At 32.7% G+C, this 18692-nt stretch overlaps 1 protein-coding gene across 6 annotated transcripts in view; it reads left to right on the forward strand.

The window, feature by feature from the left end:
* Nucleotides 1-18692, forward strand: part of NOL4 (nucleolar protein 4) — a 383989-nt gene that overhangs the window by 74874 nt on the left and 290423 nt on the right. For 5 of the 6 annotated variants that reach the window (XM_011943710.1, XM_011943709.1, XM_011943712.1 and 2 more), the window contains one exon: nucleotides 13419-13568. In XM_011943710.1, the coding sequence (XP_011799100.1) occupies nucleotides 13419-13568 (150 nt within the window). Of the gene's footprint in view, nucleotides 1-13418; nucleotides 13569-14546; nucleotides 14588-18692 lie in introns of all 6 variants that reach the window. The other variant, XM_011943715.1, reaches the window with a different exon arrangement.

Consider the following 18692-nt stretch of genomic DNA (forward strand, 5'->3'; position numbering starts at 1 on the left):
TTTTTTTTTTTTTGAAAAGATCAACAAAATAGATCACTAGCCAGACTAATAAAGAAGAAAAGAGAGAAGAATCAAACAGACACAATAAAGAAATGATAAAGGGGATATCACCACTGATCCCACAGAAATGCAAACTACCATCAGAGAATACTATAAACACCTATATGTAAATAAGCTAGAAAATATAGAAGAAATGGATAAATTCCTGAATACATACACCCTCCCAAAACTAAACCAGGAAGAAGTCAAATCCCTGAGTAGATCAATAACAAGTTCTGAAATTGAGGGAGTAATTAATAGCCTAACAGCCAAAAAAAGCCCAGGACCAGATGGATTCACAGCTAAATTCTACCAGAGGTACAAAGAGGAGCTACTACCATTCCTTCTGAAACTATTCCAAACAATAGAAAAAAGAGGAAATCTTCCTTAGCTCATTTTATGAGGCCGGCATCATCCTGATACCAAAGCCTGGCAGAGACACAACAACAACAACAAAAAAAAAGAAAAAGAAAAAAAAAGAAAAAAAAGAAAATTTAAGACCAGTATCCCTGATGAACATCGATGCCAAAATCCTCAGTAAAATACTGGCAAACTGAATCCAGTAGCACATCAAAAAGCTAATCTATCACTATCAAGTCGGCTTCATACCTGGGATGCAAGGTTGGTTCAACATATGCAAATAAATAAACGTAATCCGTCACATAGACAGAACCAATAACAAAAACCACATGATTATCTCAATAGAGGGAGAAAAGGCCTTCAATAAAATTTAACACCACTTCATGCTAAAACCTCTCAATAAACTAGTTACTGATGGAACGCATCTCAAAATAATAAGAGCTGTTTATGACAAACCTATGACCAATATCATACTGAATGGGCAAAAAATGGAAGCATTAAAACTGGCACAAGACAAGGATGCCCTCTCTCACCACTCCTATTCAACATAGTGTTGGAAGTTCTGCCCAGGGCAATCAGACAAGAGAAAGAAATAAAGCGTATTCAAATAGGAAGAGAGAAAGTCAGATTGTCTATGTTTGCAGATGACATGATTGTATATTTGGAAAACCCCATCGTCTCAGCCCAAAATCTCCTTAAGCTGATAAGCAACTTGAGCAAAGTCTCAGGATACAAAATCAATGTGCAAACATCACAAGCATTCCTATACACAAATAACAGACAAACAGAGAGCCAAATCATGAGTGAACTCCCATCATAATTGCTACAAAGAGAATAAAATACCTCGGAATACAACTTACAAGGGATGTGAAGGACCTCTTCAAGGAGAACTAGAAACCACTGCTCAAGGAAATAAGAGAGGACACAAATAAATGGAAAAACGTTCCATGCTCATGGGTAGGAAGAATCAATATTGTGAAAATGGCCATACTGCCCAAAGCAATTTGTAGATTCAATGCTATCCCCATCAAGCTACCATTTGACTTTCTTCACAGAATTAGAAAAGAAAAACTACCTTAAATTTTATAAGGAACCATATAGCCAAGACAATCATAAACAAAAAGAACAAAGCTGGAGGCATCATGCTACCTGACTTCAAACTATACTACAAGGCTACAGTAACCAAAGCAACATGGTACTGCTACCAAAACAGATATATAGACCAATGGAACAGAACAGAGGCCTCAGAAATAATGCCAGACTTCTACAACCATCTGATCTTTGACAAACCTGATAAAAACAAGCAATGGGGAAAGGATTCCCTATTTAATAAACGGTGTTGGGAAAACTGGCTAGCCATTTGCAGAAAACTGAAACTGGACCCCTTCCTTATGCCTTATACAAAAATTAACTCAAGATGGATTAAAGACTTAGACATAAAACCTAAAAACATGAAAACCCTAGAAGAAAACCTAGGCAGTACCATTCAGGACATAGGCATAGGCAAAGACTTCATGACTAAAACACCAAAAGCTACTATATAAACCGTTTAATAGGTGCTAGAGCAGTGAAATAATGACAAAGCCGAGAAACATGCAGCCTGAATAAATGGCTAGTCAGTACCTCAAAATTGAAAATTACTTGTATTTTAAGGGAAGCAACAGCATGTGTAAGGGATGTGATGGAAAGTCCCTTGTAAGACAATATCCAACAAATAAAGCTCACTTAGCTAGCATCTGCACATATGACCAAGCAGTGTTTTTCTAGTCTTCTTTTCACATGGGGATTGGCCTCCTGGTAACATGGACTTTTTGCGCTAGAAAGAAGATGAATATTCTATGTAAACAATTGTGAGTATTTTATATAAATAATTATATATAGTCTCACTGAAGAAACAAAAACTTGGAATTCAGTATTATTTTCTTGGGTAAATCATTAATTTTGGAAAGAGTAGATGTAAATTTTATCTGCTTTTCCAAATGAATTGCTGGTATAAAATTAATAATTTTTGTATATGTTTGCTTTTCACAGAAACCGATTTTTTGGTTGAAGTATTTTAAGTTAAAAATGAATTTTTCTTTTATGCTACTGTTACTTTGTACTGTTGTTTCTTTTCCCCGAGATAATGTTCATTTAAAATTCTTATGTTTTTCTTTTCCTTTTTAGAAATAGTAACTCAAATACATGAGAAGATGTCAAGGAATACTGCCTATTAAAAATTCTTAATTAGAGTTATAAACATACTATTTGTGAAAATTAGATTATTTACAGATTATCTCTATAAATTCTTGAGTTTAGGACTCTTGAAAATTGATTGCTAGAAATTTATAATTATTTTATTATCTCCTCTTTTATATTATGTCATTCTTTTATTTGTTTATAAATTATAAAGTTTAAATCATACTGCTTTTATTTGTAAATATTTTACTAAAATTGCTATCGATTACACGAGCTACTTTATAATGATGATTTTGCCCATTAGAATATCTGATTGATAACACTTTGACTAGAAAAGGTAACAACTATTTTCATTCATTGAGTCCTAGAAGGCAAAATGTGCTATATTGACCTTAGTTTGAATTTTCTATTACAATTTCCATAAAAACCTTTCAGTAGATGTTTGATATATCAAAATTATGACTTTCAAATATTATTTTTAATTAATTGGGAAATGCAGCAAACTATCCTGTTTCCATCTGACTAGTATAATTTAGCATTATAACAGTGTTCTTGTCTGTCAATATCTTGTGAAATTACCTCCAAAGCAGATACAATGGACTGTGGAGAATGAGAGTTAGGATTAAGTTCAGGACAGTGATCTACTCCATAATGATTATTTCTGCATCAGTTCTTTCTGTCTGTTTTCGTCATACTGGTGAAAGTTCAGAATTTAAAAAGAAGTTGAATTTGAAACTCAGAAAAAGTATATTCCAAGTAGATACTATAAGGAGAAGAGTCATGGAGAGCTGTATATCAGCCTTTTAACCTAAATGACACTTTGATTTTATCATAATAAAAAAGTTAGTATCTCTAAGCATGGTGTCTCTCATTTGTCAACTTCATATAATTGCTTTACATTTTTATGTGTATGTATATTATCTTACCAATTGGCAATTAGTGAGAAAGTATAAAGTTAAGTAAGGGGTAACTCGTTTTTAGCCTAACTTTTCTTTCCTTCAATCATTTTAGTGTGTTAATATAATACACCAAAACATTAAATAAAGCAATCATTTTGTTGAGCACAGACTTGCTATCACTAACTCAATTTACAAATTTGGTTAGTTTTGCTATCAAATTAGCTTTAATGTAAAACTTTTTCAATAGTAGCTATGTTTTTCATAGCACGCTGAAGTGTCACATTAGATCAGTTAGTTTTTTGAGTTCTTGTTCTTTGAAGCTTTTTATGTCAATGGTTGACCACAGTTACTGTTCTATAAAATATTTGCTGAATTCAGTGAATCTGTCATTTACTCATCTTGAATGACATAAAAATGTTGATATCCTGGAGCTGGATTGTACTAACTCATGAGAGCTAACAGGTAACTTTTTGGAAATTTTGCAATCCATTTATGAAACCCAGCAATTACCAAAGGTTGAATGATATAAACTTATTAAGTAATTAATATTAAAAGGGAATATATGCTCAAAATTTATCGTGAATAATTATTTTTATATAGTGTAATACTGTCTATACTCTTGAGGTGGTGCATCTAGTTTATAGTATCATTATGGTGCAAATACCATATAACGTAGGATTGTTGTGATTCTCTTTTCAAGTTCACGTTTGGTGATTTCACACTGGTAACTTGAAAGAAACAATGGTAGAAGTACTTACACAACATATAAATTAGCAAATGACATAAGTCAGGACAGATTTATGATTTTGTCCATTGTCTTGGTAAAGCTGAAAGAAGTTTCAGGTTTTTTTTTTTTTTTTGAGATGGAGTTTTGCTCTTTTGCCCAAGCTGGAGCGAAGTGGTACAATCTTGGCTTTCTGCAACCTCCACTCCCCAGGTCCAAGCAATTCTCCTGCTTCAACCTCCTGAGTAGCTGGGATTACATGTGTGTGCCACCACACCTGGCTAATTTTTGTATCTTTAGCAGAAATGGGGCTTTCCATGTTGGCCAGGCTGGTCTCAAACTGCTGACCTCAATTGATCCACCTGCCTCGGCCTCCCAAAGTGCTAGGGTTACAAGCTTGAGCCACCTTGCCAGGCCAGAAGTTTCAGTTTAATGAATAAAATTTGTATAAGAGTGAGAAATAATTTAACGGTAAATCACATACCATATCAATTACAAAATATATTGGGAAAAGTATTTGAAGATTGATATGGAATTTTATTTGCCATATAATAGTTCAGTCAAAACCATAGGTTGGCTGGATATACAAGGGTTCAGCAAAAATCAATGAAAGTATTCTGTGAGAATTGGTCATCTATATGAAATTTATAGTAATAATTATTATATATTTTATTATTTATAAATTATGTTACACATCTTTTATATCAGTACTGTTTATAACCTTATATATTATATATGTTTTCAAGAGACAGTTCTTAAATATTTACCAGCACACTCTCATAATCACCATTACAGTATTGGTTGAGCCACTTCTGTTTTCACTCTGCACTCGACTCCATATTGTGGATTGTTTGAATTTGGATTGCATGAGCTCCTCCACTTGGTTTCTTCCCTTCCCTTCACTTCACTTCCCTTCCCTTCGCTTCCTTTTCCTTCCCTTCCCTCCCCTTCCCTCCCCTCCCCTCCTCATTTTATTATGTTTTTGCATCCTTGAACTCAAAATCCAAAACCATTAGCAACTATTTATCTTAACAGCTTTATTGAGATAGAACTCACATATTATAAAATTAATCGTATAAAGTGTATAATTCAATAATTTTAGTATGTTCAAAGGGTTGTACAACCACCATCATCTAATTTTAGAACATTTTGTCCCTCCTAAAAGATACTTTGTAGCTATTAACAGCCAGTCCTTATTTTTTTCTCCTCCCCAGTTCTAAATAAACAATAAACTAATTTCATTATTTTTATTTTTATTGTTTTGAGATAGTTTCTCACTCTGTTGCCAAGGCTGAAATGCAGGGGCACAATCGTGACTCACTGCAGCCTCAACCTCATGGGCTCAAGTGATCCTACAACCTCAGCCTCCTGAGCAGCTAGGACTACAGGCATGTGTCACCATGCCCAGCCAATTTATTTATATTTTTGTAGCGATGAAGGTCTCACTATGTCTCAAACTCTTGGGCTCAAGAGATCCACCTTCCCCAGCCTCCCAAAGCACTGGGATTACAGGCATGAGCCACTGCATGTGGCCCCATTTCTATCTACATACATTTGCCTATTTTCTACATTTCATATAAATCGAATCATACAATATGTGGTCTTTTATGTCTGGCCTCTTTCATGAAACTTAATGTCTTCAAGGTTTATCCATAGGTGAATCAGTACTTCATTTCTTTTTATGGTAGAAGGATAGTCCTTTGTATGTTTATGCCACATTTTGCTTATACATTTTTCAGTTCAGGGACATTTGAGTTCCCACTTTTTGAATATTACAAATATGCTGCTATTAATATTTATGTATAATATACTTTGGGTGAACTTATTCCTTTTGAATGTGTGTGTGTGTTTGTGTGTGTGTGTGTGTGTGTGTGTATATATATATATATATTTCATATATACATGATTTTGGCTTACCAAGTCATCTGGTAAGTCTATGTTTAACTTTTTGTTACTGCCAATCTGTTTTCAAAGCAACTGCATTATTTTGCATTCCCACCAGCAATGTATGAGGATTCCAGTTTTTCCAGATCCTTGCCAATACTTGCTGTTTTTTAATATAGCAATCCTAGTGCATGTGAAGTAGTATTCCATTGTTATTTTGATTTGCATTTATCTAATTACGAATTATATTGAGCATTTTTTCTTGTGTGTGTTTGTCATTTAAACATCTTTTTGGAGAAATGTCTGTTCAAATTCTTTAGCAGTTTTTAAATTGGGTTATTTGACTTTGTATTATTGAGTTGTGTTTTCATATATTATGGATGTAAGTCCTTTATTAGATATATGATTTCCAAATATTTTCTCCCATTTGTATGAGATGTCATTTCACTTTTTGATGGTATTATTTGCATCGTAAACATTTTAAATATTTACGTAGTTCAATTTATAATTTTTCCTTTTGTTGCTTTTAATTTTGGTGGTTATGAGGACTTTGCCTTACCCAAGGTTACAAACATTTACTTCTAGGTAACCTTGTACAAATTTTTAGTTTTAGCTCTTACATTTACATTGATCATTTAATTTAATTTTTATGTGTGTGTTGAGATTGGGACCTGACTATTCCTTTTCATTTGGGTATATAGTTGTCCTGGAATTATTTGTTAAATTCTTTTCCTACTGTATTGTTTTGACATGTCTTTTGAAGATGAATTGAATAAATGGAAGGCTTTATTTCTGAAGTCTCAATTTTATTCCACTGGTCTATATATCAATTCACATGCCAATGCCACACTATCTAATGAAGACTTTAGTGTGGTAAACTTTGAAATTAAGAAGTGTGTGAACTCCAAATTTCTTTTTTTTAATGGCTATTTTGTCCAATCACGTTTCCTTGAATTTACATATAAATTTTATGGCCAACTTGTCAATTTTCACAAAAAGTTATTTGGAATTTTGGTAGTGATTGCAATGATCCTGAAAAATAATGTTTGAAGTACTGCCATCTTAACAATATTGTCTTCTACTCTATAAACGTAAGGTGTATTTCAGTTTATTTAGCTCATTTGAAATATTTTCAGCAATGTTTTATAATGTTCAGTGTATGTCTTACACTTTTTAACTTTATATCTAAATTTATTCCTAAATATTTTAGTGTTTTGAAACCCTCATAAAAGAAATTATTTTTCCTTCTTCATTTTCAGATTGTTCATTGCTAATAAAAACTACAATTGATTTTTAATATTGACTTTAACTCATTTATTAGTTCTAACAGTTTTTTAATGGATTCCTTAGAATTTTCTATATATGGGATCATGTCATTTGTGACACACAAAGCATCTGCAAAGATATTTTTACTTCTTCCTTTCCAATTTGTTGTATTTTCTGTCTTTTCCCTGATTAATTTTCCTGGCTAGATTCACAGTGTGATGTTAAATAGATGTGGCTAGAGCACACATACTTGAGTGGCTTTTATTTTTAGGAGGAAAGCATTCCATCTCTCACAATTAAATAAGATGTTAGTTATGGGAGGTTTTTGTAGATGTTCCTTATGAACTTGAGGAAATTCCTTTCTATTCCTAATTTACTTAGAATTTTTGTCAGGGAAGTATGTTGTTGGCTTTTGTCAAATGATGTTTTTTCCTACATCTAGGGAAATAATAATATGCTTGTGTCTTTTATTGTATTAATATGATATATTACATTAATTCCTTTCATTGTATTAAACTAACCTTGCATTTCTGGAATAATCCTACTTGATTGTGGTATATAATAACTTGTAAATGTGGTTGGATTTGTTTTGCTAGTATTTTATTGAGGATTTTTGTCTCTATATTCATAAAATATATTGTTTTGTATATCTTTTTTATCCTGTGATACATTTGGTATCTTTGGTGTCAAGATAATACTGGCCTCATTGGATAATTTGGGAAGTGTTTCGTCACCTGTTGCTTTAAAAGAGTTTGTGATGAATTCCATTGATTCTTTGAATGTTTGGTTCAGTGAAGCCATCTGGGCCTGGGCTTTTTCTGTGTGTGAAAAGCTTTTTTAGTTACTAATTTTGTCTTTATACTTGTGATAGGCCTATATATATTTTTTGTCAGCCATTATCAGTAATTTAAGTCTTTCTAGGAATTGTTAATTTTATATTATTAATTGTAATCTGTTGACATACATGTGTTTATTATTTTGTGTGATTTTAAAAAATTTTTGTAAGGTCAATAATGATCCTTCTTTTATTCCTAATTTTAGTCATTTGAGTTTTCCCTTCCCTCCTCTTTTTACATTTTTATATAAGTAGAGCTTAAACTTTGTCATTTAAAAAGTTGTTTTCACATATTGCTTTTTGGTTTTGCTGATTTTGTCCGTTGTTTTCTACTCTCCATTTCATTTGCTTCTCCTCAGGTTTTTACATATTTTCTCCCTTCTGCTTGGTTTTAGTTTACTCTTTTTCTGGTTACTAAGGTGAAAACATAAGTCTGATTTGAAATTTTTCTTATTTTTTAATATAGGCATTTAGCACTGGTTTGAGCATGTTGTGTCCTTGTTTTCATTCATCTCAAAGCATTTCTAGTTTTCCTTTGGATTTCTCTGACCAATTAGTTTTCAGAAGTATGTTGTTTAATTTCTTTATATTTGTAGTTTTCCCAAATATCCTTGTGTCACTAATTTCTAATTTAATTCCATTTTGGTCATAAAACATGTAAAATATATTTTCAATCCCTTAAATTTATTGAGGCTTGTTTTATGATAGCATGAGGTCTCTCATGAAAAATGTGTTACTATTTTGTAGAGTGTTCTATGTATGTCTATTAGTTTGTTTAAAATTTTAAGTATTATTTAAGTGTTCTATTTCCTTATATATCTTCTTCCTAATTGCGCTACTTTTGAAGGTGAGCTTTTAAGTTTCCAGCTATTATTGTTGAATTGTCTATTTCTCCCTTTAATCCTGTTAGTTTTTGCTTCATCAATGTGTGTGTGTGTGTGTGCGCGTGTGTGTGTCTGTGTGTGTATGTCACTTGGAGTCTCTTACTGGGTCCATATATGTTGATCGTTGTTTTGTCTGTCTGGTGAATTGAACCTTTTATTACTATGAAATGAGTCTCTTTATTTTTTAATTATATTTTAAAATTATATTTTAGTGGTTTCTCTGGAGCATATAATATACATTTGAAATTATCAGAATCTACTTCAGATATATAGTATTTTGGTTACAACCAAGTAAATAAATTTTAATTTTATATAGCTCTATTTTTTCCCCACTTTTTTGTTCTATGACTGATACATGTTTTGTTACATGGTTGATAAGTCATAAAACTGACACACAAGTAAAACATCTATATATGTTGAAATACAACAATATATTTTTATAACTATTGCTGTTTGTAATCTTCTGTCTCTTAAAGAAGCTGAGGGAAGAAAGTAGAAAAATATATATATGTGTATATATATATATATGTTGTTGTTTTTTTTTTTTGAGACAAAGTGTCACTCTGTGGCTCAGGCTGGAGTGCAGTGGTATGATCTCAGCTCGCTGCAAGCTCTGCCTCCCAGGTTCAAGCGATTCCCCTGCCTCAGCCTCTTGAGTAGCTGGGACTACAGGTGCATGCCACCATGCCCAGGTAACTTTTGTGTTTTTTAGTAGAGACGGGGTTTCACCATATTGGCCAGGCTGGTCTTGAACTCCTGACCTCATGATCCGCCCACCTCAGCCTCCGAAAGTGCTCGAATTACAGGCCTGAGCCACTGAGCCTGGCCAACTTTCTTATTTGACCTTTTTGGTTCTCTTTCTCTCTATGTGTGGATCTGCATCACCATAAGGTATCATTTCCTTACTCCAAACTCCAATACACCTTTGTTTCTGCCCCTTTTCTCTGTTATTGTCAAGTGTGTTACTGGTGCTCTGGATATTTTCATGTGAATTTGAATTACTGTCTGATGTCATTTACCTTCAGCCCAAAGAAATTCCTTTAGCATTATTGTATGTTATGTCTACTAGCATTGAATTCTCTCAGTTTTGTTTATCCGGGATCGTGTATTACACTTTTCTTTTCTTCTTTTTTTTTTTTTTAGACAGAGTTTTGCTCTTGTTGCCCAAGCTGGAGTGCAATGGTGTGATCTTGGCTCACCATAACCTCTGCCTCCGGGGTTCAAGCAATTCTCCTGCCTCAGCCTCCCAAGTAGGTGGGATTACAGGCATGCATCACCACATCCAGCTAATTTTGTATTTTTAGTACAGATGGAGTTTCTCCATGTTGGCCAGGCTGGTCTCAAACTCCTGACCTCAGGTGATCTGCTCGGCTCTGCCTCCCAAATTGCTGGGATTACAGGTATGAGTCACTGCACCTGGCCATCACCTTAATTTTTGAAAGATAGGTTTCTCTGGCTATAAGATTCCTGGTTGACAGTTTTTTACATTTAGCAATTTGAATATGTCATCCCGTTGCATTCTGACCTCCTTTGTTTCTTTCGAGAAGTTAATTGTAATTGGGGTTAACTTATATGTGATGGGTCTCTTATCTCCTGGTGCTTTCAAGATTTTTGTCTTTGGTTTTAATTTCTACTGTACTGTGTCTATTTACTATTTTTTATTTTTTTTTGCATTTTTCAAACTTTGGGTTTGTTGAATTCTAAGCTCATTAAATGTATTTCTTCCAGTTTCCAAATGACTTAATTACACCTTACTGTCTAACTCATGATATTTGGCTGATTTATATAGTAGACCTAACCTCTGAAGGCATTTTTAATTTTTACTTATAGAGTACAGGTGTGTATTGTGCTTAACTCATAGTTGAGAGTAAACAGGTCCACATGACAGAAAGATAATAGACCATTTTCCTCCCCAAATAATGTGATTTTAATATTATCTTGACAAACACTGAACTTCCAATTTCTTGAGACAATGTTGACTGTTAATAAGTAATTGTGAAAAATGTCAAATATATGCTCCTATGGCACAATTTGTTTCTCCTGTGCTCTAACTCATACCCATTTGTAGTTGGTTGAATAATGGCCACCCTAAGATACAAAGTCCTAATTCTTGACACTTGTAAACATTATCTTGTTTGCTATAAGGACCTTTGTAGATATTATTAAGCATCTTGAGAAGATTACTTTGGATTATCTGATTAGGCTCTAAATCTCATCATAAGGGTCCTTACCAGAGAGAAAAACACAGAGGAGGGATACACAGAAGAGACAATTGTAATATAATGAAACCTCAAGCCCTGAAATGCTGTCAAGCACCAGAAGCTGGAAGAAGCAAAGAATGGATTCCTCCTGGAGCTTCCAGAAAGAGTATAGCTCTGTGGACATTTTGATTTTGGACTTCCGACCTCCAGGATTATGAGAAAATAAAGTTCTCTTTTTGAAAACCACTCACTTTTTAGTAAGTTGTTAGAGAATCCATAAAAAATTAATATGCTATCCTAGCAATCATTTCTTTAATGCCTATTTTCTTCATTAAACTGTAAGCTTCATAAATGCTCGATTATCTGTCTTACATATCTTGATAAGTCCAGCTACTAGCAGAGGGTTTAGTAATATCTGGGCCTTGTTGAATACTTATTGATAAAATGAGTTAATAGGCTGTGATCCCCACATCACTCACAGTTGAGGGTTTAGCTAGGTAAATCAGTGAACATGTGAATGAATTAAAGGGCAAATATATATTTATTCCCATAAACAATAAATACAGACTAAGTGTAAAAGATTATCACATTTTTTGGTTTTCCCGCAAAGGAACCCTCTCAGTTCATTTGCTGGAGACTATAAATTTTATGACTAGGAACAAAGAAGACAAAGTTTTATGGGTGGTTTTACTAGTGGATAGAGTTAGAATTTGAGTTTTCAGCTAGGAAAGGTGGTTATTCTGTCAGGTATAGGGAATAGGTCAGGAGGAGGCATATCAAATTGTGTTTTTAGCTGTTTGATCTAACATGTGATTTCCTATATATAGTTGTTTGAATATGTTGCTTCAGCCACCACTACTTACAAGGCCTTCCTTAAGTCAGAAAAATAAATAAATAAATAACAACAAACTAACAAAAAGCACCAAGTGACTTACTTTTGGTTATGCAGTGAGCTCAGTCTGCTAGGGTTACTGTTCAAATAAACTCTTGCCATTTCACTGCATAATGATTTTGCTCAGATTAATCATTCTCTTGTGCTGTATGCTGGGGTTAATGGTTATGTTATGTTACTTCAAATTATATCACAGGGTCCAAATAAGAAGTGTGTGTGTGTGTGTGTGTGTGTGTGTGTGTTTGCAAGCAGGAAGCCCTTTCATGTTGCAGCCATGTAAGATTATTATCTCATTCTATTTTTCTATTTGTTTCTTACTCCTCTCTATTATCCATGAAAACTCTTTGTTCTTTGTTGTACTTCTCAGCAAAATGGCTTTTGCCTGGTTCCAACTCCAACCTATGTTAAATTATATTTCTTCCTGGAATCTACTTCAACAGGAGTTGATATTTTCTCTTAATTCCTATAGTACTTTGCATACTTTTTATCATGGTCCTGAAAATGACAAGAGCCACCATTTACTGAGTGTTCATTATATGGCAAAGATTGGATTACATCCTTTAAATGTATCATTTCATTTAATTCTTACAACAGTTCTGTGTAGTGGGCTCTTTATTTTACAGGAGAGAAAAACTGAAATTTAGAGAAGTTTAAGTGATTTGCACAAAATATGCTGCTTCCAAGTAGAAGATCTAAATTTCACATAGATAATTTGTAGCACTCATGTTTTTAACCTTGACCACATATTGTTCTTTAGACCAATACTGATAGCATAGTAAATGTGTTTTCTTTCCTAGGTTATACAATAACCTAGGATAACTCTGTATCATTTTTTCATTTCTCAAATTACAGCTTCCAGGACCCAGCAACTCAATATTGTTTGGATGAATTAATACATGTCTAGAATTTAATTATTACAATTAAAAATTACTGGGCCTTAAAATATATTTTAACATAATTTAAGAAAGTTGTACTGATGGCAACAAATAAGTCATTATAAAAACTTAAAAGATGGAATTTATGGGTAAGCATGATTTATTCAATATTAACTATGCCAAATGTCTTCTCTCATGTTTCTTCAAGTTCTGTATGTAAGCAATGCATAAAATAGTGAAATATTCATTCATGAATTTTTGATATTTCCTATATAGACGATTTTGTTGAGGTTATAAAAACATTTTGTTTTAATCAATTTATTTATTAAATGCAAATTGGTTTATTAATCTTATGTGTTTTTGTTGTTGTTTTGTTTCCAGGATGGCGTGGGGGTAGATGAGAAGCTGTCTTTACGACGGGTAGCTGTGGTTGAAGATTTCTTTGACATTATTTATTCGATGCATGTGGAAACGGGGCCAAATGGAGAACAAATTCGGAAACATGCTGGACAAAAGAGAACTTACAAAGCAGTAAGTTAAAAAAGAAAAAAAAAAGAGCATGCATTTTGAGACTTGATATTACGTATCCTTGTTTAAATGGGTTTGATAATTGTAAATATTCTATCTTCAACATAAATTAGGCCATATGATGGTCTTGCCCAACATTTAAACTGTAAATATTTTGGTTGTATGTTCACTAATCTATTCATATAATTTAAAACTGTCCCTAGAATTTTCATGCTGTTGCTTTTAAAAATGTATAATATGTGGTAGTCCCAATCAAATGCCCACAAATGGGAAGATATATTATATATTATATTATGAATATAATATATTCAGTGAGTCATAGCATATGAATTATGGACTGGAACATAAGAACTTTTATACTACCACTGCTGTCAACATTTATTTTCCATCAAATCATATTAATATATTTAGGTATTTTCTAGTTCATAGTAATAATAAAACGAGTAAGGACATTTTATGTACTTTTCTTATGTCACCTTATATTCAATATATTTATCCTGAAGGTTATGTATTTCTTAATTTTCTAGGATAGACTATTAAAAGATGTGTGTTATTTTAATAGATCGAATGCCCTTGAAAGTTTAAAAATGGAAGTATATGATGTTTTTGTCATAAATTTTGCAAAAAGCAGATTTAATTAACTGTTAGATATCGAAATATATTTTGTCAAAATGGAGTAATATATTATTTCTAAAGTTTCTAATTATACCTACAGTTTGATCTAGACACTTTAATCTAGCGTTTTATTTAAAAACTTTATAAAATCATCTTACTATAGATATTTCATCCTGTCTAGGAAAATTGAACAGTAAATTATTCTTCTCCTATATGAGTGAAATGTACATCCGAATTACTTTGTCAGCAATGAGAATAATATCCTTTTTGAGAATTCTTATTGAATTTTGCTTTTGGCTACCTTTATATTAACTGTTTTCAGCTATATTGATATACAATATCAGTCTGGATCCATTTTTTTTTCAGATACAGAAAAATGTGTGAAATGCTCAAAGTTTCAAATACAGGTACCTATGTTTGAAAATTAGCTACTGAGCATAAGAAATAGCTTCTTTTTCATAACTATTTTTTGCTATATTGCCAGGGTCATATTGAATCTTTGTAGTTGCATAATAACCCCTAATACATGTTGTATTTATCCCTCCTCCTCTATGGTTTTGTTTCTTGGCTGTTTCCAAATTGCATGGTTTGTGGGCAGGCACTATTGTAAGTTTCCTTACATAAATCTGCCACATAAACTTTCTTTTGACTTACACATTCCAGGAGACATTCTTATCATGACTAATGATAATGGCCTAGCTTCTTGAGATATTTTTATATAGACTAACATTACTGAACATACTCATTTTGCCTGTCTCCTAAGCCAGGGTTATTCCTCTGGACAGTAATAGGAAAAAAAGAAATGTATATTGATCTACTAATATCACTAACTGTGTAATCTTATAATAATGCATTTTCATGAAATAGCTACCTGAACTCGATAGGACTTTGTAAAAGAACTTTGCTAGGGATGCATAATTTCAATTGTATTAAATGAATAAAAACAAAAACCAAAATAACAAGAAAAAATCAAGTGATTTCATTGTCAATAGTAGTGTGGAAGTCAAATCTGTTTAGGTGCCAAAAGCAATTTAAAATAATGTAATCTTTGAAATGTATTTATTATAGACCTTTAATCAAAATGAAAAATGAATCAGTGACTTAAATCCAAATCTCTTGCCCCGTGTTTTCTTAAATGAAATGTAGAGAATCTGATCCATTGCCATTATGCATGCTAAACACATGCAATACATTGCTAAACATGTTTCCAGTATACACAATTTTGAATTAATATTAGGAAGACATTTTCTGCATTTTGGAGTAGGGATACAACCTTTGAAAGTATATCCAGAATCTGAAACCTCATAAAATCCCTCTTGAGAATGTCTTATTTGAATATCCTCTCTTTTCCCAAGTTTTTATTTGCACATCTAAAGTGTTGTCACCTTTTCCTAATACCATGAAGGTTCTTTTTGGCCTAAACTTTTTCCCTCTGATCTCTCTAAATTGAATTCTAATTGGGCAACATTTCCTTTTTATGCAGTAATAATTCATTGTAGGAAAGAAACAAAATATAGAACTGCTTGCAATGCCAGTGAAACTGTGCATATGACTCTACAATGAATTTAAGTCTAATGTTAAAATGTGATGAAAGTGTTCAATTAATGGGGCATAAAACTAAAATGTAATTTGAAATAGAATGGTTTAGTGCTATTAAGGCCATAGACTGTTGGGCCAGACTTTAATTCTTAATACTAATGCTGAATTTGGCTAGTCATAGGTAGGATTAGCTAGATAACTATTGCAATTATAATGGTTCCCATTAAGTTTAAGATTTCTTTCTAATTCTTAAACATTAGCTTATAGAGCATGCATAATGATTATGTTTATTGACCTTCTTTTTCTCCTTTTTCCTACATGGCCAAGAAACCATACTTATACAACTAATCATATTAAAGTGTATCATATTGTCTTAACAATATTATCAATAGATCTAGTGGTCATTTTATTTACTTTGCCTTTTTGCAAATCTTTCTATGTTTTCATTCTGCAGGAAATGGTGATCCTTTAATATTGGATTAACTTTTGAATGCATTTGGTTTTTCTATCTGCAGTATATCATTCCTTGAAATATCTAGGCATTTATAAAACTTAAACTTTATTGCAATCTGATTTGACTTTAGCTAAAATTGGAGGGTATATATATTATTTCTCATGAGCTCTTGAAAATCCCACACAAAATGACACATTTTAGGAATATGTAAAGGCTATCATAATTATTTTTTCAGTCGTTATTGAATTATAGTGACTCTTAAGTCTCTTTTCTGCATTTGTATCTGTGTATGTATTAACTTACTGGTACATTGAATGTGTTTCTTTCAATATATTTGTCTATAGTCTACCTTTGGTTATCTACATGAACAAAATGGAGAAGAGGTAGGCCCATTCAATATCACTCATGTTTGAACTTAAAATATATCCTTTTACTAAAAAATAGAATCTGAATGCAGATGTGGTTAGCAATTTGGAAAGTCACTTCAAAATTAATGATGTGACATTATAAAAATAACTTGGGATCCTGTTTTGTCTTCTAGTTTGTAACTCTTCTCAAATTCTTCCAAAACTTCACCTTCTGTGAATACATCACTGTTTTCTGGTTTTCTTTTACCAATTGTATTATATCACAGGGTAAGCGAGTTCAGACACATTTCTTAAATTAGGGACTAATCAAATTGTTAAGTTTCAGAGCTCTTTCTTGATACATGTAAAATAAGACTAACTGGTAGAAATCCAGGAACTAAGAGGGAAAGTCAGTGTTATCAATAGAGAACACAGTCTGCATATATCTGTGCATAAACACATACACACACACACAACTCACAGTGTGATATTGTAAACTTACATGTATTACTCATATATATAACTGCCAATAATTACATTCAAGTCAGGAGTGGAGAACATATGCTATAGCTAAAAGGAAATAGGCTGGAAGCCAGACTAACGCAGTTTCAAATTTCAAATCTAACACTCATTTCGTATCTGTACCACTTTTGGCAAATTATTTACTCTTTTTCTTTATATGGTGGATAATGATACACATTGTGTGCTAAAATGAATGAGTTACTGTGTGTAAAGTGCTTGGCATATAGTAAACTTGTGATTGGTGTTATTTCTCTCCTTCTTTGTCCAATCACTACTCATGTTTCATGTAGAAGGACAGGCAGCAAAATTAGCATAGCTCTATCATTTACCCTAATTACAATTACGGATCTAATTTCCTAGGCCCGCTCTGATGCCTCTGTGTTGGTAGACAGGAATAGTAATAACTTTTCATGCAGGCATTTTTTTGGTGTGTCCTGTAGGTGTCACTATCCCTGAAAGTCCACAGTTTGGGTTTATAAGAAAGCATGAGGAAAGGCCAGAGTTCTTGTGTTTAGGAGCTGTCCTGCCAGATGAAATTTGTGAGAGTTTCAGTTATTTCATTTGCTTAAAGATTAAATCTGTTAAGCTAATTTCAAATTAATTTTCTGGAAAAAAATAAAATTGTCTCTCTTTTTTTTTAATGCTTTTAATATGAATGGAATATTCCTTTCCAGAGATACGCTGTAGAATAGTAACATATTCATGTAGAATCTCTACAGCCTTACTTTGAAGATTAACAAAGAAAATCTTTATTCTGTCATATCTAGGACACTTGACCTTAAAACTCTAGTTACCATTATTTTTTGCCTAGTTATTCTAACTTGCACCAGTTTCTGCTAGTTTGTCATACAAAAATTCCCAGAATTTTTATCAACTTATAATGGGACTAATGAACCAAATTTGCAGCCATCATGGTGTGGAAAAATAGCACTAAAGTCAAATTCAAGAATTCTGAACAATTCATTTAACCTCTTTGTGCATAGGCCACAATTCACTCACATATATGATGTAATTCTATAGTCTAAGACAGAGTTTGTAGAGTTTGCAGATCTTAACAGTGTTAAAATAGGAGTTTATCTATATACATTTGTGATTCATGCCAGGAAGGCTTTGGTCCCAAGCACATTTTTCTTCTATGTCATAGTGCCTCAAGTTTTACAATTAGAACTCAATCTATTTGGGTTAAACCATTGACCCCTGTATCTTTATATAAAATTCAAATATCATTAAGCAAGAGAAGGTGAAGGATCAATTAAGTTGCTAGCAGTCATTGATACTTTATATGATCATTTAACATACTTGCTTCTGTCTCTCATCTGTAGCTAAATTTAACTCAAGTCAGGAGTAAGACAGAAAGAAAATGTGAGTCATTGGCCTAGAGCAATCTGTTGACCTCCCAATTAGAACAGGACCTGCCTGATTTTTTTTTTTTATTTTTATTTTTTGACACAGAGTTTTACTCTTGTTGCTCACACTGGAGTGAAATAGCATGATCTCAGCTCACTGCAACCTCCGCCTCCCAGGTTCAAGTGATTCTTCTGCCTCAGCTTCCCAAATTGCTGGAATTACAGGCATTCACCACCATGCCTGGTTAATTTTTTTTTTTTTTTGTATTTTTAGTAGAGACGGGGTTTCACCATGTTGGTCAGG

The sequence above is a fragment of the Colobus angolensis genome, unplaced genomic scaffold (genome assembly GCF_000951035.1).
Source record: "Colobus angolensis palliatus isolate OR3802 unplaced genomic scaffold, Cang.pa_1.0 Scaffold220, whole genome shotgun sequence".
Taxonomy (NCBI): domain Eukaryota; kingdom Metazoa; phylum Chordata; class Mammalia; order Primates; family Cercopithecidae; genus Colobus; species Colobus angolensis.